The sequence below is a fragment of the Pararge aegeria genome, chromosome 7 (assembly GCF_905163445.1).
Source record: "Pararge aegeria chromosome 7, ilParAegt1.1, whole genome shotgun sequence".
In the NCBI taxonomy this organism is placed as follows: domain Eukaryota; kingdom Metazoa; phylum Arthropoda; class Insecta; order Lepidoptera; family Nymphalidae; genus Pararge; species Pararge aegeria.
In genome coordinates, this window is record NC_053186.1 from 18,695,868 (window position 1) to 18,720,277 (window position 24,410).

The 24,410-nt window shown below is 36.1% G+C and overlaps 1 protein-coding gene and 1 long non-coding RNA gene across 2 annotated transcripts; one reads left to right on the forward strand and one right to left on the reverse strand.

Annotated features, from left to right (window-relative positions):
- The first annotated feature begins 856 nt into the window (after positions 1-856).
- On the forward strand, positions 857-6,165 carry LOC120625063 (carboxypeptidase B-like). Its single transcript, XM_039891974.1, has 6 exons — positions 857-927; positions 1,937-2,146; positions 3,033-3,141; positions 4,176-4,298; positions 4,684-4,872; positions 5,563-6,165. Exons 1-6 carry the CDS (start codon positions 857-859, stop codon positions 6,163-6,165), a joined length of 1,305 nt encoding a protein of 434 aa, XP_039747908.1.
- A 752-nt stretch (positions 6,166-6,917) lies between these two features.
- Positions 6,918-8,005, reverse strand: LOC120625185. The gene is made up of 2 exons (XR_005658787.1): positions 7,798-8,005; positions 6,918-7,183 (listed from the first exon to the last, which is right to left on the reverse strand). It is a non-coding gene; the product is annotated as an uncharacterized LOC120625185 (long non-coding RNA).
- Between the last annotated feature and the right edge of the window lie 16,405 nt (positions 8,006-24,410).

Consider the following 24,410-nt stretch of genomic DNA (forward strand, 5'->3'; position numbering starts at 1 on the left):
AAGCATTTAAGTTCCGTAGCAATCAAATTCCTTGCAAAGCACGTAGGCAACAAGTCAATTATAAATTTTTCCTGACACTTCAGAATGCATTTCGCTTTTATAAACGTTGTTTTCCCGCGATGATACAGCTTCTGTTATTATCAGAATTTTAATTAGTCCACGCAACAAATAACGTCGATCCGTTGCTCCTTTTTTTTTATTCCTTTACTTGTCGACGGGGTCTTAGAAATAAACATGGTATAAAACTCGAACACACACACACAGACACGTCAGTCAAAGTCAAATATTTCTTTATTGAAATAGGCACATAGATGATCACACACTTTTGATGTAGTAGTGAGGTGTGATAGCTTACATTCGAACTTAGCCGGGTGTTCTTTTTATTATCATTATCACACATTGTCATTTGAAAATATTTCAAATGACAATGGTTAGAGAATAATCCACACCCAAGCTTTTTTATCGTTTACAATATAAAAGGACTTTTCTATAAGGTGTCGCTAAAAACAAACTGAACTTTCTTAGAGACATCTCCAAGATATGAACAGTTAATTTATTCTAACATTGTAACTTATAACACCCCATCTTTTTTGCGTCGGGTGTTAAAAAAAAGTGAATGGAAAGGATTAATTGCAAATTGGTATTTCCAAAAACACGCGCACGATTTTGTCATGATAACTTTATCTTAATGAATTACATTAAGCTGCATTGTAACATAGTCTTAACGTCAAAACAATATTGTAATCATTACCTCATCTAAAAGATTAAATTGTTTCACTTCATCAATAAAAGTCAGAACGTTTCAATTAATTTTGTTTGTTGTTTAAAGTTTTGGTCACTCGACAGTGTGGCCAGAATGTTAAAATATATTTTGGTTTTCGTAGGGACAATTTGTTTGTCCCAAGCTAAACATGAAGAATACATTGGGTAAGTTAACACATTTCTCTGGTGGGAGGCTTTTCCCGGGGCGAGTTCTAATAAGTGGTAAATATAGACGTGCTGCCAAGCGATTTACATATTTCTGTCAAAAAACACATTTCATAAGAGCAATAAAGGGCGCGGGTTACCTCCAACAATGAGAAGGGGTTAAGGCCGTAGTCCACCACGCTGGCCTAGTGCGCATTGGTGGACTCCACAAACCTATGAGAAGATTATGTAGAGCTCTCCGGCATGCGGGTTTCCTCACGATGGTTTCCTTCACCGTTGAAGCAAGTGATAATTAAATTACTTAAAACGTACATAACTACGAATGGCTAGAGGTGCGAGAACTCGGCCCCCCGAAAGGGAAGTCGAGCTTAATGCGTTATCACAAAAAAAACAATGATGAGTAGAGCGTAGAATGCCGAGGATCGGTTTGGTGGAGTATAAAGATTGGAGAAATTATAAATTACACCATACAGATTCTCCTGTTTTTTGCGGAGTATAGCAAATCAAGTTAATCATGGAATATGCTGCTAATGTTAAAAAAAACATTTGAAAAACAAACATAAAGCTAGATAGCTTATACGCTTAAATTCAAATTTAATTTTTCTTATTGTTTTAACTGAACCATTAGCATTTACTGATTAAATAATGCCGTGAAGGTTCATCATCACCATCATACCAACCCATTACCGGCCCACTGCTAGGCACGGGTCTCCCACATGAGAAGGGTATAGCCCATAGTCCACCACGCTGGTCCAGTGTGGATTGGTGGACTTCACACGCCTTTGAGAACATTATAGAGGAACTCTCACGCATGCAGGTTTCCTTTATTGTTGTAGCAACTGAAATTTTAGTTGCATGAAACGTACATTACTTAGGAAAGCTAGTACTGCGTGCTGGGATTCGAACTTGGCCTCCCCAAAGTGCCACCGAAGTCCTAACTACTAGGCTATCACCGCTTCTTCGCCTTGAAGGTTGAGAAATGGTAATTAAGAGCTCTTATACTTTCCAGACATTCTTTGTACGGAGTACAAGTATATACTAGAGAACAGGCTAACCTGTTGATGGAGTTGGTCGAACGTTTGTACTTAGACGTATGGACTTATCCAAACCCTGAGACTGAGGGTCTCATCCTAGTGGCTCCCGACAAGAAGCCGGAGTTTGAAGATAACCTCACAGTTATTAATTCTACCTACAGAATCGACACGGAAAATATTAAAGAGTACGTATATGAAATAGATTTTTAGTACGGTTTTGGTTACATATAGGTACATATGTATCTAAAAGTTTATAGTTTAAAGTCCTATTGTAGCATAAAGGATTACGTAACTATTAAACAACTTGGGTGTTAATTATTGCTATAACCAGGCTTGCTCTTCTTATTATTTTAAATAACATTGTGAGATGGTGATACCATAAAAAGCACCCAGCTAAGTTTTTTGTGGACAGAAGTCCACAAAAAACTTAGACCAGGATGCGTTTGGAACTCTCATAGCTTTAGTTTTAAGTTTACGAATATGGCTTTCGCCATCATCTCGCTACCACGTACACATTTTTCATAAAATGTACGCATCATGGGCCATCAGCGGGCATATTGAATAAAGATATTTTTAACTTTGACTGTGCCTTTATATAATTATATATACATATTTATATTTATATAAAGGCACAGTCAAAGTTATAGTTACAGTATATATATATATATATATATATATACTGTAACTATAATTGTTTTATGTATATATATATATATATATATATATATATATATATATATATACATAAAACACAATTTTTCAGAACTTTAAAACAGGCAAAACATACAATGTCATTTACAAGAAAACGTGCGGCTAACGGGTATTACCCTAAACATTGTTATTTATAAACATTAATTTTTAACAACAATTCATTTATATATATATAGATTGTTAGATAAGATAATATGTAAGAATTGAATTAATTCATACTTTATAAGTTTAAGGAACAGTTGTGAAAGCTAAAGTTTCAGTCAATAATAATCACCAGTTAAAGATGCAATAAATACTATACTATCTATATTCATCTTTATAAATATAAATATATATATATATATTTTATTTTTCGTGTAGAAAATTGGACTTGGAAGACAAATTGATGGCCGAGGCTCATATTAAAAGCAATGCCAGTAGATCTGACAGATTCGGTTTATCGTTTGACGTCATTCACCGTTGGGCAGTGGTATGGTTTAATACTTATATACTTATGAAGATATTAACTTCATTCGGAATGTCACAGATATATTGCATCATTTCCGATCACAGGTAGGATGTGTTTCAGGGATACTCCGGTACGGTAACATGATCAGGCAATATTCAACTCTGGTTGCAGCATCTGAAGTGGGTGTTACAGATCTGAGTCCTGGCTGTAGAACTGATGATTATGCTTAAAGGTCCAGTACTAAAAAATAACTTGAGGGTAGAAAAGTCTATAAAAGTTATAGTATTAAGGACTACGTCAACGATAAAAATGCTTTTTCGTAAATTATTGCCCAACCAGGTTGCTTCTTCAATAGTTTTAAATGACAATGTAAGATGGTGATAACAAAAAAAACAACCGGAAGTATTGAATTTGTGGGCTTCTTCTTAGACCAGGGCGCGTTTTGAACCCTCGTTGCTTTAGTTTTAAGTTGACGAATTTAGTTATTGCCAATAACTTACTTCTATGTCATATTTTACATGTAATGTACGCATCAAAATTTGCCATCTATGTGCCTATTTGAATAAAGAAATATTGTCTTTGTTCGTGATCACTTCAATAGTGACTCAACATGGCGTACAGTCGTGGCATTTGATGTCAGTTCCATCAAGTCTTGTTTCTCATTATTGAAGAAAAAATAGGGGTTTCTATTCTGATCTCTGGGATGGATGTCCACCGCATGGTTTATTGTCTTTTATATTTCTTACAATATATGTCTTCGTACTAAATATACTTCAAGTTGAGATTTCTACTACTTTAAAGAACAATAAATATTATATCCCTACACATATTATAAATGCGAAAGTGTGTTTGTTTGTTTGTTTTTTCGCCCTAACTGATCAACCTATCAACTTTATATTTGGCATGGAATTTATGGAAAAGATAAATAGGAACTAAAGGCTACTTTTCATCCCAGTGACTTTTCAAACGGTTCCCACGGGATTTGGAAAATAACCGTAGTAAACGCAGACGAAGAACAAGGCAACAGCAAGTTATATTATAAGTCTTTCTTTTAGGTAGACCGATACCTCGTGGACGTAGCCAACAGGTTCCCAAGAGTAGCTCGCGTCGTCTCAGCTGGAAGAAGTGTTGAGGGTCGTGACATTAAATACTTGAGATTATCCACGGACAACTTCGCGGTAAATATGACAGTTCTGACAATAAGTCATTACTTATAATTTTCCAAGTTGAGAAATGCCTGGCCAGGAATTTCAACTGCAATCCTGCAAATCATTAGTAAAAGTTTTAAACAATCTTATGAGCTCTATAGCTTATTCATACATTGTAGAACTATGTACCTACTAAGTGCATAGCGAGTCAACTTGGTTGCCCGACAGAGCTATAAATTGGAGTCGTGAACGCCGATTCGGCGTTGCTTGCGCACCAGTACTCTCAATGAGTATACAAAGTCGTTCACTACATATACATATACTCATTGAACATAAACATATGGTTTTAGCTAGGAACCTAGTCAAAGTAATGATGATAGAGCTACTCGTAATTTTAGTACGTATATATTTTCAGAACAGGAATAAACCAGTAATCTTCATCCAGTCTCTACTGCACGCCCGTGAATGGGTCACCCTTCCTGTAACACTGTGGGCCATTCAGGAATTGGTGATAAATGTCACTGAACAGGATCTCATAAGAAACATTGACTGGATCATTCTTCCAATTGCCAATCCTGATGGATATGAGTTCTCTCACACGAGAGTGAGTATAGTTCTTTTTCAGAACCTAGTTACTTATAGTTGTTTGACGGCCGAGTGGCGCAGTGGGCAGCGACCCTGCTTTCTGAGTCCAAGGCCGTGGATTCGATTCCCACAACTGGAAAATGTTCGTGTGATGAACATGAATGTTTTTCAGTGTCTGGGTGTTTATCTGTATTTTGTAAGTATTTATGTGTATTATATTCATAAAAAAATATTGATCAGCTATCTTAGTACCCATAACACAAGCTACGCTTACTTTGGGGCTAGATGGCGATGTGTGTATTGTCGTAAATAATAATAATAATAATTATTATTATTTGGTGAAGTATATGGGAGGGGGTAATTTGAGATTTTATAATTTTTGCATTTTGTCTTGATAAAGACGTGCCGCTAAACGATTTAGTGTTCCGGTGCAATGTCGTGTAGAAACGTATTAGGGGGTATGACTACTATACTCCCTAACAAGTTAGCCCACTGCCATCTTAGACTGCATCATCACTTTCCTTAGGTGAGATTGCAGTCAAGGGATAACCTGTAGTGGAATAAAAAAAAATCCTGCAGTGAAAATATTTAGTTTACGTTATAAACCCCTTTTTTCGACGAAGACAGTGAAGCTAAGCAGTTGGTAAGCTGATTCTAAGGCTGTCAACGCATTAAAAATTAGAAAAGATCAGAAATCCATTGTTTACAGACTCGTATGTGGCGGAAAAACCGTCGTACAGGACACCACGCGTCTTGCGTCGGCGTGGATCCAAACAGAAACTACGACTACTTCTGGGGAACAGCCTCCAGCAGGGATCCATGCAGTGAGACCTTCCACGGCCCCAGAGCCTTCTCGGAACCCGAGACCTTGGTCACCAGGAACATCATGAACTCATTCAGGACCAGAATTAGTTTGTACCTTGATATTCACAGTTTCGGAAGTATGATCCTCTTCGGTTTTGCTGCTCCTAGTCCCGGAAGGCTACCTCCAAATCATGCAACTTTGACTTCGGTAGGAAATCAGATGGCGCGGGCGATTGATCGCGTGAAATGGGCCAGACATCCGAATTATAGAGTTGGCAACATTGCACAATTACTCTTCGTCGCCTCCGGTGGAGGCACTGATTGGGCTCAGGCGCTTCTTCCGAACAGGTTGTCATTTGCTTATGAACTACCAGCGCACAGAGGTCAGAGCAATATAAATGGATTCCTGGTTGAACCCGCTTTCATAAGGCAAGCGGGTTTCGAAACATGGCAGGGTATTAAGGTTGCGGCGCGTTTCGTTGTTCGTAATAGAGAACTATTGCAGTAATAATGTTATTGCATTTATTGACCTGTTCTCTCATATTCATGAAGTTAAAACAATAAAATTTTACAATAACAAAGATATTTATAATTTCTCTCATCATAAATAAAACTTATTTATTTATTTGGTATATTATGTTTATCTTTTACTTATCACGTATTAAAATACTATGTACCCAATTATATTTTATCTTTAGACCAAAATAATATAATTAATAACGCATCAAAAGTGCCATCTATGTGCCTATTTGAATAAAGAAATATTTGACTTTGACTTTGACTTTGAAAATTTCTTTTAAAATTAGAACGTCTAAACTGTACTATCACGCACATGCAATACATGTTCTACGAATACCAAGTAAACTCAAAGAAAATGCCACATGGCATTAAGTTCGCTTTTTTTCAAGAATTAAAACCACAAATAATAAGGCTTTATCACTTGTTTTACTTCGTGGGTAATATCTCTATTCCCAATCTAATCTTTTGAATTTTAATTTGAATGAAATAAATAAATATTTGAATTATAGTGATAATAATACATGAATAATAATAATGAATGAATGAATGAATGAATACACTTTTATTGTACACAAAAGAAAAAAAGTAGCTACAGAGATATAAATACATATCAAGAGAGTACAATTTGGTGGCCTTATCGCTACATAGCAATTTCTTCCAGGCAACCAATGGCGTAAAAGGAAAAAACATAGAAAAGAGGTAGGTTGTTGCACTTTAGTTTATTTAATGAAACACGTAAGCTAGATAGTATTACAGATTATTTATTGGCACAACAGGATTTCAACCATTTACAATATATATAAGAATTTAGGTGGGTTCTCGCACACTCATAGGATTCCCGTATCCGGCACTTAACACCACTTAACTTGCACTGTTGCGGAGAGTAGAGGATTCCCGTATCCGGCACGTAACACCACTTAACTTGCACTGTTGCGGAGAGTAGATGGAACGTAGAGGACCAACAAGACAGCCGAAGTATTATTCCGCAGCAGTAGGTGGAAAAAACCCTGAAATCCACAAAACCAGACATTTCCCTAATTGTCTGATTTTGCAACTCGACTGCAACATCGCTACTGACTATTGATGCGACAATCTCAAGCATAGCAAGTGTCAAGCAAAGATCTAGATGAGGCAGTCCAGGCAAAATCAACAGGAATAAAGAACAATTCGTTTTAGGTTAATACTGATTGATATGTAGGTACATTGATTATAAATTACACAGTTGTAGGAATGTTGTTCTATTAACAAATACCGAACTACTCAATTAGGCATTTATTAATTATTATATATTTTAGATAATCAGTGCTTACATTTTATTATACTAGGCTGTGGTAATCAGAAGGGTTACTATAGCATAAGGCAGCGTAATTTCAATTAGCAATTTAGCGAAGAACACATTACACCCTTTTGGTTACGTATAATGACTCAATAACTATAAACTAATTACTATTAACTGAATTACTTATTAAACAAGAGTTTAATATTATAATGTTGACAAATAACAAAAGACTAAAGGCGAACAGTAGGCAAGTGAAGGTAAGCATTATATTGTTCTGTTCGTTTGTAGCATGGAAAATTCTAGATATTAACTTAACTTAATCTTAGATCTTACAACACTTACCCAATCCGGGGTTATTTAGCACTATACTAAGGGCACAAGACTTCACACGAACTAATTATTATCAAGTTCAATTTGTATGTATTTGGTAGGAAGATTATAATTAACGCGTCCACCTCAGCCGTGAATCGCGATTACTTATGCACACTCGTACTCCCCTCTGCGCGGGAGTGCGCGAGTTGCGCGGGGGAAGGGTCGTAGCCGGAGTGTTACATACCCCCCCTTTTAAGGATAGGATTTTACCTAGGTACAAATCCGCTACACTTATGTACTAAAGGTATCTATAGATATTATTCTTTAGAAGCATCATTCAACGTAATTTCTAAGTTTTAAATCCTTAATGTGCCAAATTCCTAAATTATTACCGTTACAGTCTTCAAGTTCGTAGACTAAGGGGGATTTTTTTGAAATTATACGACATTTTATAAATTTAGGGGCCAGCTTTTTTGCAAAACGATTATCTTTATCACTCTGGTAATATGTCCTTTTCCAGACGACATCACCAACATTGAATTCAACCGCTTTCCGACGTAAATTATATTGAGTACTACTTCTTGAATGAGCTTTTAGCAAGGCTGATTGGGCCTTATCAAAGTATTTATGCAAGTTACCAAGATTTTCAGCGTACTCATCGCGAGGTGAGAATATTATATCACTTGTTAGATCTTTATCAACATAGTAAGATCCGCAACTGACTAATTCGCGACCGAATACTAGAAATGATGGGGTAAAGCCAGTTGCTTCACTAACAGAACTATTGAGAGCAAATTGTATTTTAGGTAAATTCTTATCCCACGAGCGATGATCATTTTCAACATAAGATGAAACTGCAACCATAATAGTCCTATTATATCTTTCAACTGTATTTATTTGTGGTGTATATTTAGGCGTATAACGAACATTAGGAATATTGTAACTAGTAAATAAAGCTTTAAGCACGTTTCCAGTAAATTGCTTTCCATTATCCATTAAGATTGTGCTAGGAATTCCATGAATAAGAAAAACATTATCTTCTAGAATGCGTGCCATTATTTCAGAGGTAGCACGCTTTATAGGAAAAAGCATACAGTACTTGGAGAAACAGCAGGTAATGACAAATATGAACGAATTCTGTTTACGTGACACTGGTAATGGACCTATAAGGTCCATACTAAGCATTTGAAAAGGCCTGCAGCATTCTTTTGGTTTGCCCATCGTACCTAAGGTAGGGTGATTAGGATGTTTATAAGCGTTACAAGTGTCACAATTAAGTACAAAGTTGGTGACATCACGGTGCATATTGGGCCAAAAGTAATTCAAACTTACACGTTTCAAAGTTTTATAAACACCAAGGTGGCCAGAAGTAGGTTCAGAATGGTTTTTATGGATTTTTTCAGTCCTGAGTTCTGCCGGTATAACTTCCTTCCACTGGAATTCTCTAGTTAAGGGGTTTAGGCTTTTAACGTATCGGTAAAGTTTATTATTCGATATGCGATAATTTAGAAAAGATGTTGGAGAATTTAGAGTACCATTATAAATATTCAGATACCAGGGGTCTGATGTATTGGGGGGGGCATTTTTACTAGAACTTTCATTTATTACAGCTATCGGCACAGAACGCGAGAGGCTGTCAGGAACGACATTTTCAGAGCCCTTACGATGTTTTATTTCAAAGTTGTAAGCAGATAACCGAACACCCCAGCGAGCTAGTCGACCGATAGGATTATTTAAATTTAAAAACCCTTTCAAGGATGCGTGGTCTGTATATACTATGAATTTATGTCCGTTTTCTAAATAGCATCTCCAATGTTCGATAGCAGTAAGTACGGCTAAAGCCTCTCTCTCAGTTGCACTATAGTTGCGTTCTTGGTCGTTAAGAGATTTGCTCATATAAGCTATAACTTTCTCATTACCATCCAAAGTTTGCGTAAGCACAGCTCCTAAGCCAAAATCACTTGCGTCTGCGTGGACTTCGAATGGTTTTGAATAATCAGGGCAGGAAAGTACTGGTGCAGTCACTAGACATTCTTTAAGTTTTTTAAACGAACTCTCTGCTTCAGGTGTCCAACAGAAGGATGGAGCATTTTTCTTTTGAGATGTTAGCTTATTTAAAGGTGAGGCCAAGGCGCTAAAATTAGGTATAAATCTTCGGTACCACGATGCGGTACCGAGAAATCTTCTCACTTCTTTACGGTTGCCTGGTGTTTTATAATTAAGTATTGCTTCAATTTTTGTTGGATCAGCATGAAGTCCTTTGCAGTCTACTACATAACCTAAATAATTGAGTTTATTTCTAAAAAATTTACTTTTTTCAAAATTTATAGTTAGATTAGCGATCTTAAGTTTATTTAGAACACGTTTTAATAAGGCGATATGCTCTTCAAATGTAGGTGAGATTACTATTATATCGTCAACAAAAACGAACACCATGTGTTCAAATTCTGGGCCATAGAAAAGAGTATCTACAAGCCTTTGTTGGGTAGCTGGTGCATTAGTAAGACCGAAGGGCATTGACTTAAACTGAAATGTACCACGAGATGGTATATAAAAGGCAGTTTTACATCGGTCTTCTTTTTTAATTAGGATTTGCCAGAAGCTTTTAGATAGGTCCAAACTAGAGAGATATTTAGCATCACGAAGGTTATCAAGTATATCTGATATATAGGGTAAACTGTAGGCATCCTTTTTCGTAACTGCATTTAATTTTCTACTATCCAAACAAAATCGAAGTTCTCCATTTTTTTTTGGAGTTAGCAGTACGGGAGATGACCATGGGCTTTCACATGGTTCAACGACGTCATCCTGAAGCATCTCATCAAGTTGGCGACTTAAAATGCGTTGCTTCTCTGGAGACATCCTGTAATATCTCTGACGAATGGGGGCAGCATCCCCAGTGTCAATCGTATGAGTTATAAGAGAAGTTCTACCTAAACCACGCGTTTCATATGAAATTTCTTTAAATTGGTCGATAATAACATTAGCCGTTCGTCTTTGGTTTTCCGTTAGACTATCGTAAGAACAAAGACGATCATTTTTATCGGTTATAGTTTTTACCAGAGTGGAGTTGGACCTTTCTACCATTTGGACAGCATCTAAGTTATTTGGGAAAATATTAAATGTTTTCCAAAAGTCCATACCTAGTATCAATGAATTTTTAATTTCTGGAACTATATAAATGTTTAAATTGTTAGTTTTATTTTTAAAGGTAATCGGTAATAGCGCTACGCCTGTAGGAATTAATTTTTGTCCACCAGCCGCTGTAAAAACTATATCACTCGGACATTCTTGAATTTTAGCGTTAGTGTCTGTCAGTTGCTCATGAGCTCTATTACCTAATATAGACACTGAAGATCCAGTGTCCAATAATCCTATCATATCATGCTTGTTTGCAATACTTACTGTTACGTAGGGTCTAGAAAATCTATTATGACGGACGGAGGAAACAGTGTAACAAGAAAAAAAATTCGAAATAAAACTTAACCATTCATTCCATTCTGATTTGTTAAAATGTTTACCCCTATTTTTGGCACGGTCTCCCCAATCCGTCACAATTAGTTTTTTTGTTGGTTATTACTGTGACATTCAAGGCAATCTGGGTATCGAACATCTTTCTTACCGCATTTAAAACATATGAGAAATCGTGGTTTGGTACACTGACTAAGGGAATGTGTTTCTGACCTACATCTGGGGCAATAAACTTGTCTTTTTTCTTCTGCAACATTGGCTGATACTGCGGCAACTGCAGGCAAGTTCTTATTAGACTGATTTTTGTACGTTTGGTTGAAATTAAAAGGGTAAGATTTGTAATTATTAAAGAGTTTTGCATATTTGTACGTAGTATTAGCTGATGAAGTCGAAGCATACGCAAATTCTGGTGCGACTGTATCCGAGGTGACTTTAGGAGGCTCGTGAAACTGGGTTAGGCGAGACTGAATGGTTTCGTAATTACGGCATAGTGTTTTTAATTGTTCAACATCGCTAATTTCCTTCGCTGATGCTAATGTGCTCGCGTAACATGGTCGGATATTATGTAATAAAATTTCTAATTTATCTTCATCACTAATTTTTTTTCCTAACCTTGAGAACATTCCATGCATTATAGATAAATACACAGCAATATTCTCACTTTCGCCCTGCTTTCGTGAACGGATTTCAGCTAAAAGACGGTAGTCATAATCTTGAGAACAGAAATCCTGTTTAAGAAGTAGCACTAACTCATTCCAGGAGGTAGCATTATCTTTAACGCAGCGATACCAGTGAAGTGCATCTTCAGTAAAAATTTCATAAGCAAAAGTAAGTAGTTTATCATATGTAATACTTCTAGAGGTAACAAATTCTTCCACTTTCTGAATGAACGCGCGAACGCAAGTTTTACCGGAATATTTTATTTTGCTTATCTCGGAAATTAGGTTCCTTTCACATGTTACAGACAAAATAGTAGAATCTGACTGTTTGTCTGATAATTCTTGTGAGGCTTGAGGTTTCAGACCAAGCATGTCCCTATAAAGAGACTTGAAATGAATATGGGTAGATTTATACAGATCCACAGTATCAGGTGTTTGGGAAATTCTATTAACCCTATGGTACAAATGATTCAATAAAGTCTCCGTTCTCAAATAAAGATTCTTGTCGAACTTAGTTTTTAGAGTAGATAAGTTATTACTAGCTTTTGTTAGAGACTCTTTTACACATTTAAGATCTTCGCTAGGTTCTAAGTAAGACTCTAAAATATCCTCGGGTGGTAAATCATTACAAATTTTGACTATTTGTTTACGTAATTCTTGGACAGAGTCTCCTGGCGTATAGCCACGAACTGAAACTTCGTATTCTAATTCCGGTTTTTGTAATGACAGATACTTAATATGGAAGGACATTTTTAGATATAGTGCTAAAATCAATATTAGGTATGTGTTGTAAAATTAAATTTAAACTATGTAATTAAGACTAAGACTACAATACTGTTGCTTTACTGCAACAATAAATTAAATTTAATACACCATAGAAATACAGAAAAGCCTTAGAGCAGCCGTCACCAAGAACTACCATAACACGGGAACCCAAATGAGTGTGTTGCTCTTAATATTAGGCGCCATATGTTACACTTTAGTTTATTTAATGAAACACGTAAGCTAGATAGTATTACAGATTATTTATTGGCACAACAGGATTTCAACCATTTACAATATATATAAGAATTTAGGTGGGTTCTCGCACACTCATAGGATTCCCGTATCCGGCACTTAACACCACTTAACTTGCACTGTTGCGGAGAGTAGAGGATTCCCGTATCCGGCACGTAACACCACTTAACTTGCACTGTTGCGGAGAGTAGATGGAACTTAGAGGACCAACAAGACAGCCGAAGTATTATTCCGCAGCAGTAGGTGGAAAAAACCCTGAAATCCACAAAACCAGACATTTCCCTAATTGTCTGATTTTGCAACTCGACTGCAACATCGCTACTGACTATTGATGCGACAATCTCAAGCATAGCAAGTGTCAAGCAAAGATCTAGATGAGGCAGTCCAGGCAAAATCAACAGGAATAAAGAACAATTCGTTTTAGGTTAATACTGATTGATATGTAGGTACATTGATTATAAATTACACAGTTGTAGGAATGTTGTTCTATTAACAAATACCGAACTACTCAATTAGGCATTTATTAATTATTATATATTTTAGATAATCAGTGCTTACATTTTATTATACTAGGCTGTGGTAATCAGAAGGGTTACTATAGCATAAGGCAGCGTAATTTCAATTAGCAATTTAGCGAAGAACACATTACACCCTTTTGGTTACGTATAATGACTCAATAACTATAAACTAATTACTATTAACTGAATTACTTATTAAACAAGAGTTTAATATTATAATGTTGACAAATAACAAAAGACTAAAGGCGAACAGTAGGCAAGTGAAGGTAAGCATTATATTGTTCTGTTCGTTTGTAGCATGGAAAATTCTAGATATTAACTTAACTTAATCTTAGATCTTACAACACTTACCCAATCCGGGGTTATTTAGCACTATACTAAGGGCACAAGACTTCACACGAACTAATTATTATCAAGTTCAATTTGTATGTATTTGGTAGGAAGATTATAATTAACGCGTCCACCTCAGCCGTGAATCGCGATTACTTATGCACACTCGTACTCCCCTCTGCGCGGGAGTGCGCGAGTTGCGCGGGGGAAGGGTCGTAGCCGGAGTGTTACAAGGTGGTGCAATAAATAATATATAAAATTATACAAATGCCATCTAAAAGAGACCGTGCTCGTCTTCTCGCTCTCTCTGCTAAGGAGTCCGGCTACTGGCTACATGCTCTCCCTTCAGCTAACCTGGGCACTATGTTAGACCACACCACTCTATCGGTGGTGATTGGTCTTAGGCTTGGCGCCTCTATAATTCAGCCTCATCGATGCCACTGCGGTGACAGCGTTGACACCTACGGTCACCATGGACTCTCCTGTTCAAGAAGCGCTGGTCGCTTCTCTCGCCATAGCACCATCAACGACATCATCCGACGTTCTCTAGCTACCGCTCACGTACCAGCTGTATTAGAACCTATTGGTTTGGCGCGGAGCGATGGCAAGAGACCTGATGGTATGACGCTCATACCTTGGAGGCTTGGAAGGTCACTTCTGTGGGATGCAACTTGTGTTGATACCCTAGCTGCATCACACATCCAGGCCACTTCGTCAATGGTAGGTGCGGCTGCTTCCAGTGCCGAGCAGGCCAAGAGGCGTAAATATGAAAACCTGGATAGCAGCTTCATTTTTGTGCCTTTTGGTGTAGAGACTTTGGGACCGTGGGGTCCGGAGGCAAGAGCCCTTTTCAAAGAATTATCGAAAAGGGTTATCGAGTCTACCGGTGATCCTAGAGCGGGCAGTTACCTTGGCCAACGAATTAGTTTGGCCATCCAGAGGGGAAATGCTGCCAGCATCTTAGGAACTGTGCCTCGCTGCGGTGGTTTCGAGGACGTTTTAGATTTTATTTAGTTTTTAAATAGTTTATTTTAGGTTATTATACAAATATATCCATATATATATAAATATATTACAGATAAATACAAATAAAATATACAACATAAATACCTATATAAATAGATAACATATAACATCCTCAATTTATATGGAATAATTAATAATAATCATTTATTTGCAAAAAAAAATGTGAAATTACAGATGTTACAAAAATTATACAGAACAATGTTTAGCCCATTTAAAGGCATGCAAATCATAACTTAAAAATAATTAATAACATTCAGAATTAGATTAATTACAATTAATTTAATTTAGGCCAGACCAGCATAGTACTCATCTACGGAATAATAACATTTTTCAATAAGATATTGTTTTAATTTGTGTGTCAGCTTAAAGTATTTAATTAGTTATGTTTTAGTTTATTTTGCTTATGAACAGTAGCAAAATATGACAAATTTTCAAATGATAACAAATTCATTATTAAATTAATTAATGAATAAAAATTCAACACAAATCATAAAAAATAAATAAAATTTCTCCGTACAAAAAGTATTCTTAGCAAGTCTCCAGGATGCAAGCTATATAAATGCTAATTTTTATTTCAATGCTGCTGGTTTGATCAGAGCATACGTAACAAACAAATAGATAGTAGAGCTTTTTGTGACTGCGTATTTCTGCCGCTAAGCAGCATTGTTGCAATACTGTGTTCCGGTCTGAACGGCATAGTTGCCGCTGTAATTACAGGCACATAAGACTTACATCAACAGTCGAATTACAAGAAATGGTCATAAATTAGTGCATATCGTCTGCGTAAGTTACAGGGATCATTTGTGGGATTGAGTATACGCTTTTATAATATGATTCCTAAGGTGATATTGGACCAATGCACAAGTTTAAAGAATTTGTTAAAACACATTTATTACAGCAAGGTTACTATACAATTGATGATTTTTTTAATGACAAGGTTGCTTGGAAGCATCCGGCTCCGCTTTTAGCTCTCACAAGATAGAAAAATGAATGTTAAAATGCAAAATGTAAATTGTTGAAGTTGGAAACGAGCAACTGCTGAGTTTCTTGACGTTTCAAAAGTGCTTATATTAGGCCTACTTGAAATAAATGAATTTTGAATTTGAATTTTGAATTTTTGAACGCCTCGAATTGATGGACACATAGCGGCATGCAGGACGTACTCCTTGCACGCCTTGTGAAGTGTTTATAGGCGATGGTTTTTCCAAGCGAGTTTTCTTTACCACCAGGTTGGCTATCTGCTTGATCCGTCAATAAATAAATAAATAAATATACTACAACAATACACACATCGCCATCTAGCCCCAAAGTAAGCGTAACTTGTGTTATGGATACTAAGATGACTGATGAATATTTCTATAAATAATGTACATAAATACTTATAATAAACAGATAAACACCCAGACACTAAAAAACATTCATGTTGATCAAATAAATATTTTTCAGTTTTGGGAATCGAACCCACGGCCTTGGACTCAGAAAGCAGGGTCGCTGCCCACTACGCGAGTGGGCCGTCAATTACTACTGTAAAAAAAAAAGTGTGGGTTCAATGACATTCAAGCACAAATAATAAAAAGCACAAACTTCCAATAGTCAAATGATTAAATACCCACCACCAACGGACTTCTGAAAAGAGCTCGTAAAATTATATCTGAATAAAGAGTAATAATTTAAGCTTGAATTGTTGTAAAGGCGGTATGAATTTACAATCGAGACCGTATTGTCCAGACGGTTACTTTTTTTTTCCATTTCTGCTTTTTCCTCATTCAAATGGCCGCAAAGCTAGTTGAATAATAAATATGAATATAGTTTTGCATAAATTTTAACCATTTTCTTAGTTTTACACTCCATTTATTTCAACCAGCTTAGTTATGTTGTTTATAGTGCTATAGTGGTGGTACTATCCGCCAAATTGTTTTAGTGACGTAACACTTATACATCCGCATCATCAACCTATCGCCGGCCCATTACAGGGCACGGGTCTCTCTCGGGTAAGTAGTCCACCACGCTGGCCCAGTGCGGGTTGGTGGACTCTACCTTTGAGAACATTATGTAGAACTCTCAGGCTTGCATGTTTCCTCGCGATGTTTTTATTTACCGTTGAAGCAATTGATATTTTAATTACTTAAAACGCACATAGCTAAGAAAAGTTCAAGGTGCGAGCTGTGATTCGAACTCGGACCCCGAAAGTGAAGTCGAGCTCCTACCCATACGAGTCTGGTCGAAATAACCTTATATATATTAAATATACATTATAAAGGTTCTTTTGTCAATGACTATTCTTCTATATAACAGATTTCACTAAGGCACTGAAACCGACACTGTTATTTTCCTATTTTTTCAAACAAATTGTCATTCAAAAAATCATTAAAAAGATATATAATAAATTTTTAATAGTAATTTTTGTTTTTCTATTATAATTTACCCTGTTGAATATATGAAAAAAATGTGTATAAATAAATGACACATGATTGTATAGATTTTTTCAGTGGGCAAACCCCTAACAAGTAAGCTCGCGATCATCTTAAACTGCATCGTAAGTTACCACCAGGTGAGATTGCAGACGTTGAACTATAATGGAATTACAAAAAAAGGGATGATCTAATGATTAACACGTTCCCGAATTGAGATCACAAGCGCAAGCCGCGACCGAAGCCTTCCATCAGACTAAAGATAATACGTATGTGCCTACATAGGATGGGTTTCTATAAATCAATCGACAATAGGAATAACAGACGTGTCTTGGACGTCTCATAAAATATTCTGCTCCGAGCCGGGATAGCAGCGGGATAAGAGAAGCAGACATGGAGGAAATCCCGTTGTTTTTCAACGCAGGTAAGCAATAATGGACGGAATTCGAGAAATCTTTCGCACACCTAGGAACAGTACATACAGTTGGTTTAATTTTTGAAGTTATACTTCTTTTGGCGCTTTGGGGAAAAATGATGAGAGTAATTTTTTACGATGCGCGAACACCGTCACTAAAAACCGACACCCTCTTGTTAGCTATAAGGTTTGACAGTGTACACTTCCAATTGACAAAGTCTGCTGGCTCATTCCAGTGATTTAATTGATTCAATTGTACAAAAATCTCAATTTTTATGTTCAGGGAAACTTGATTGTCCGATAATGAGGGTATTATTATTATTAGTATTCCAAATTTATTTATGTTTATTATGTCCATTTCTTTAATTATATAGTTTTTTTTTGTGATATTTAAATAAATTTTATTTAACTACTTAGTTCGTTATAATAAAACTTTTAATGTATTAAATACCGTCTACATCAATACATTTTTCTATTGTTAGTGTCGTTTCTTTTACAAACGCAGAATAAAGCGAAAGATTAGTAGATAATGATAATGATTTAAAATGTTAACAATATATAATATACTTTTTTTTTAGAATAGCCCCTTTGTTTATTGTGCAAACTACGCCTTACATTGGGACGAGGCGTAAAGGAAAAATATTGTCCTCGCGCGCTACGTGACTCTCTGTAGTGGACATTTACTAGTGAGCGAGATTTGTTTAAGTCAACCCGACTGAGAATAGCTTTCCCTGAGATAATCTGGCTTCCTTATAATAGCCTTCCAATACAATATCGGCACAAAAATCCCTACACTCAAATGTACACTCAAAAGCACTATTAAACTGTTTATGAAAAAAAAAAACATAAAACCCGACGGCGCGAACAAAAAAACATCACGTTCACTTCTCATAATATAGATAGAGCAACAAAATATAATATTACTGCCAACTAAGATTATTCAAAACCAAAATAAAAATATTCAAATTAAAATCGAGTTTTTTATCTTTTCAATTCATCACAATGAATTAAATATGGCAGATATTGACGCAATCGTTTTTAATTTTTTAAATGTAAATACTTTTTGGCGTCAATAATCTTGTTTTCGCACTGGGCAAGCGGGGTGAACTTCGACGTAACCTCTTCTAATTGTGGGACGAGACCCGTGTTTGTGGCCGGTAATGTGTTGGTGGTGATGAACCTTGTTGAAATATTTGTTTTTTTTTAATTTTGATGTCCGCAATGTCTCGCTCACGACTAAGACGAATCATTTGACACCACTTACATAAAATGAGACAAGCTATAGAGCGTGCTAAAGACATATATATACATGTACATCAGCCAACACTGCCACAGAGAACAGTGTGGCATGCAGGTTTCCGTACCACTTTTCCTTCACAGTTACAGCAAGTGATATTTAATTGCTTAAAACACACTCCGAAAAGTTTGAGGTTATGTTTTCGAATTTATGTCATTTATACATAACATCCGAACAAGCTCTTTCTGAGCATCTTTTTCCGACAACTTTTACCATTATGATAAGTTATAGGAGCTCAAATTCTCCTACACATGCATGCCTCATATATGCAACTTTTCTGCCTGAATGAAGTTTGTGTTGGGGTTGTCGCGTCGGATCGCGTCTTAAGGCGTTGAACTTCCCGTTGCAAACTTTGTGTAGCCAGCTAATGGTCAAAATCATCTTCATCAAATATCCCCATATCTCAAATTATTCTATCCACTTCCTGAGGTTTCCTTCAATAGTCCCCTTGCATTCTTAGATCAGTATGGACCAGAAACAACAATGCAAGTTAGCGTAAAGGGATTTTAGGTTTCAAAGAACTTTTTCATTTTGGTAAAGTTACTTCTGGCTACTTCAATCCGAATCTTAATTTCCAGATACCTGGGTATCATTTAGCCACGTACCCAAATATTATAATGTCCGTAAAATACAATTTATAATAATTTTTAGTTCGCTGTAGTCGTAGTGTGCTAGACCGTAACAATGGGAAAAACTTCCTCAAAGCAGGTGTTAGTGCTCGGGGACCTAGGTCCAACCAGAAGCGCAATGTAGGACCTTTGAGACGCCATCTAGTTAGAAAATGTGGAGACCGCCACAAAAGGTATAGGTGGAACAATTATACCTAATACTACTTTGTCAGATGCTAAGAATGGATATATATATATTCATGGGGTGAATAAAATTTGTTTGTGTAGCTTAGAAAAATAACTAAGTATATAGAACTAATGTAAACACTTTTTAATTGTATCTATTTGTAGAGTATAACCCGGGGCAAAGTATTAAAATAACTTTAACAATACCTTATTGTGTTTGTATTATGAAAATTTCAACTCGCACTTCTTGTTTATTGTAACAGGCTTAGTGGTAAACCAACCAGCCAAAGAATCCAGTGCCTACATGTTTTGCTAACAACGTTTCTTTTCTAGTACGAATTCGAGACATTACGACCTTTAAAATTTTAAAATTAAATGCGGTTAAATTTGTGTTACATAATGACGTGCATTTTTGTTACAATATTGGACAGCCGGTTGGCACAGTGGGCAGCGATTCTGTGTTCTGAGTCCAAGGCCGTGGGTTCGATACCCACTACTGGAAAAATGATTGTATAATGAGCACGATGAATGGTTTTCAGTGTCTTTATCTTATTTATATATTAATATAACCATAGCCTTCTTAATCGTTTTATATTGACAGCCCCTTGAATTTATCCAATTAAAAACAATGAAAGCAATGTTATATGTTAAGACTTTGCCAAATTTAAAGACGACGATAGTGAATTTTTATTAATGTAGCACAGGTTAGGAAAAATATAATGAGAGCAATGTAAGTCTTTTAATTCGTATTTTCTTGCTGTTGGTATTGTTATTAACTGTAGAAATATGATGAAAGAGAGTAAGACCCAATTCCTAGTAAAACCCATTGGCACAGTTATCCGTATTGACGACGTCGATATCGACGTATAATTCATGCACATGCACACAGAAAAGTACTCTGCGACCGTAGACTTAAGGCTCCTTTGCGCATTCGACTTCTGCGTCATTAAACCTGGCCCATACTGCTATACGGATGTGATGCTTGGAATATTAGACAAGACCTCTGGAAACGCATAGAAGTGTTTGAGATGTGGGTACTTAGACGCATGTTAGCCATTAGTTGGACTCGCTACTACTCGACTATCCAATGTGGAAGTTTCGCGACGTGTGAACCAACGACACGAACTTTTGCAGACCATCAAGGTCAGGGAAGTTGTAAATCTTGGGCGCGAGCTCAGGCACGAGAGATTATTATGGAAAAAGTTGCCAGAAGAAGAGGCGTTGGTCGCAGAAAAAGTCCAGGCTTCGTAACATCAGAGAGTGATAATAACACTAAGCCGATAATGGCTCGATTAATTATATTAAGAAATACGGAAGCTCCAACTCTATTCGATAGTTTCGAAAACTATTCTTACTAAAGGTACCTGCTGTCCTTGAGAGTGGATTTTAACCACAGATTACACGAAGTTTTAATGAACGCCACTGTAATTTCACGAAACACCGACGGACACCGCGGTTACTTTGTAGGCTTAAATTCGTTTTGAACCTCTTAATTTTTTCGTTGGCTGCTTGTTGTAACTTCTAAGGGCATATAATACAACCTCACAACATTCGTAGCCTGTTGCTTGGCTTGCTTGTATCATGTGACCTAGAATTGAATTCAATTCAATTCTTTTATTTGCATAAAACATTGTAGGTATACATGTTTAGTCCTAATACATGACATGCAATTCTTAATTTAAACAAATTTATTTTTATAATAACTAAAAAAATCTCATCAAAATATGTCGGCTGAATATAATTAAAATGATATAAATTTTACTGTATGAAATAATAAATTTATAATCATGGAATGTCAATTAATAAATAACATATAAATTAAATTTGTACCTAAATAAATTATATTTTACTATCCAAGAACCCTCTTACCGAGGAATACCATTTATCAGCCAAGCAGTCACGTAATTTTGCCTGAATTTCAGAAGAGAGGGGTTTTATAACATACACCTACAACGTTGGTCCAATGGGCTCTCGTCGGCATGGGGATGGATACGACCAAAAATCTACAAAAATTCTCATATTCACGTCTCGCATACTAAAATGGATATAGGTTACTTTTTATCCTGGGGAAATAAAAAGAAAATGTTTCCGCGGGATTTTGCAAATAATTTTGCTATCAACTTTAACAACATATTGCGTAGAGATAGTTAGGCTACCTAGACTTCCGAGGAATTTCTAAGAAACTGAAACGCGATCGAATTCAGGGACAACAACTAGTTACGGTAGATATTATCTACATCATCTCAAGCTTCGAATCCAATAAACCATGTTCGTTTCCTAAAATAACTCCAATAACCAAACTTTTAGTTCCAAGGTAATTTTCAACGCATTATTAAAAAAAAAAAAAAAAAGAGAGTGAGGATCGCAAAGTTTCCACCCCAATGAAAATTTCCAAATTGAAAATTGATCCGCCAATGTCCCTAGTGTCGACATCGGGAAAATCTCATTTAAAAATCCCAGTGCTGCCTCGGGCGACCAGAAATTTAATATGCTTCCATAAAATTGGTTGCTTAAGTAATTCAAGTAATCAAAGAGCCCCCGTTGCAGGTGTTTTGTTTACGATTCCTCGTTGCTAATTATTTTGAAATGAATTTTCTTGAGCGACATTTTTACCTTTGCTTAAAATAACACTGAGCAAAAGTTTTTTTTTTTTTAATATTTTTTTGCTTGTAAGATCTAAGTTATTCACATGTCTAATAAAGCAACTTAATTTTCACTCAAACTTCTCCTTAGATTTCGTTAGAATACCATTAGTTAAATAATTGGACAAAGCTGCCGGAACAAAAAAAATATTCAAAGTTCATTTATTTCATACTTTATAAGCAATTTTGAAACGTCAAGTCTGTCTGTTTGTAGTAACTCTACTACTGGTTCGGAAAGCAGATTTTACTGAGAAGAAACATTGCAGTTGCTCTTTTTCAACATTTAAAGTAATTTTTCAATAGGGAAAATCAATTAAAATTAATTCTATATACATATAATAGAGCAAAAGATTGGAAGGATGTTTGTTACTTAATCACGATGTCATTCCCGGCTGAACGGATTGAGGTGAATTTCAGCAGTGAGGTAGAGTATAGTCTGAAATAGCACATAGGCTAGTTTTTATATTTAGTAGTTTTAAATGACAATGTGAGATGGTGATAACAAAAAAAAAACCGGCTAAGTTTGTTGAGGGCTCCTTCTTAGACCAGGGCGCGTTTGGAACCCTCGTAGCTTAAGTTTTAAGTTGACGAATTTAGTTATCGCCATCAACTCACTTCTGTGTCATATTTTACATGTAATGAACGCATCAAAAGTGCCATTTATGTGCCTATTTGGATAAAGAAATATTTAACTTTGACTTTGACTTTGACTATACAGAACTAGCTGACCCGAGCAATTTCATCTGCACCAAATCTGTTATTACCGGTATTAATATCTTTAAAAAATCTTGAACTTAATTGCACCGCCAGGGTCCAGTTTTATTTCAGGCCTAAGGCATTTTTCTTACTTTATCATTTCTATATCCGTCCTAACTTCTATTTCTAAACGTTGAATATAATATAATCAGTCTTTCTTATAAAACTATTATTTAATTAAGGATTGATATAATGATAGGAATGTCACCATCATTCGATTGTCCCGTGTTTTGATTGACAAATTATACCAAAAAGCAGTTATTGTGACTTAACCATAACAGTTAGCGATTATTATGTATCATTAATGATTTTCGCAACGTATGCTCTATAGCTCCATTTCGGTATGACATCTTTAACAAATATCGTTGTATAGTAAAATATACATCATATCCTTCCGCATGAGTCACTCTGTTCAGTAGTGAAAACTATATGAGTATCCGTTCAATTGTTTTCAGTTTTTAGCGCCCAGACAGACAGACAGACGCGGGGACTTTGTTTTATAATATATATATAGATAGATAAATATACAGTTCTCGTGGATAAGATTTGTTTTGTTTTTCACACAGCAAATGATCGACATTTCTTTTTGCCTATTGGTAGTGATTCAGGGGTCACAGAATAACAAAGGCGTACAAACAAGAAAGAAGTGGAAATAGCCCAGTGGTTAGGACTTCGTCTTCTCTTTCGGAGGGCCGAGTTTGAATCCCAGCACGCACCTCTAACTTTTCTTAGTCATGTGCGTTTGAAAAAATTTAAATTTAAAACGCATGTCACTTTATTCAACGGTAGGGGAAAACATCGTGAAAAAACCTGCATGGCCCAGAGTTCTCCATAATGTTCTTAAAAGTTAGGCGTGTAAAGTCTACCAACCCGCACAGGGCCAGCGTAGTGGACTACGGCCTAAACCCTCCTCATTGTGAGCCGATAATGGATTGACATCATGATTTGATGACTCATATCAGCCCTCACGATGTTTTCCTTCACCGTTAAAGCAAGTGATTTTTAATTACTTAAAACCCACATAACTTACAAAAGTCAGAGGTGTTTGCTGGGATTCGAATTCGGCCCCCCGAAAGTGAAGCCGGAATTCTTACCACTGGGCTGTCACCGCTTCGACCGATATGATTACTCATCAAAATTTCTAAATTCAAATTCAAATTCATTTATTTCAAGTAGGCCTACTTTATAAGCACTTTTGAAACGTCAAGTATGTATATTTGTAGTGACTGTACCACATGTTCGGAAAGCATATTAATGACGGAGAAGCAGGCGAACCAATCGCGCATAAATTTTGCTAGTTATTATTA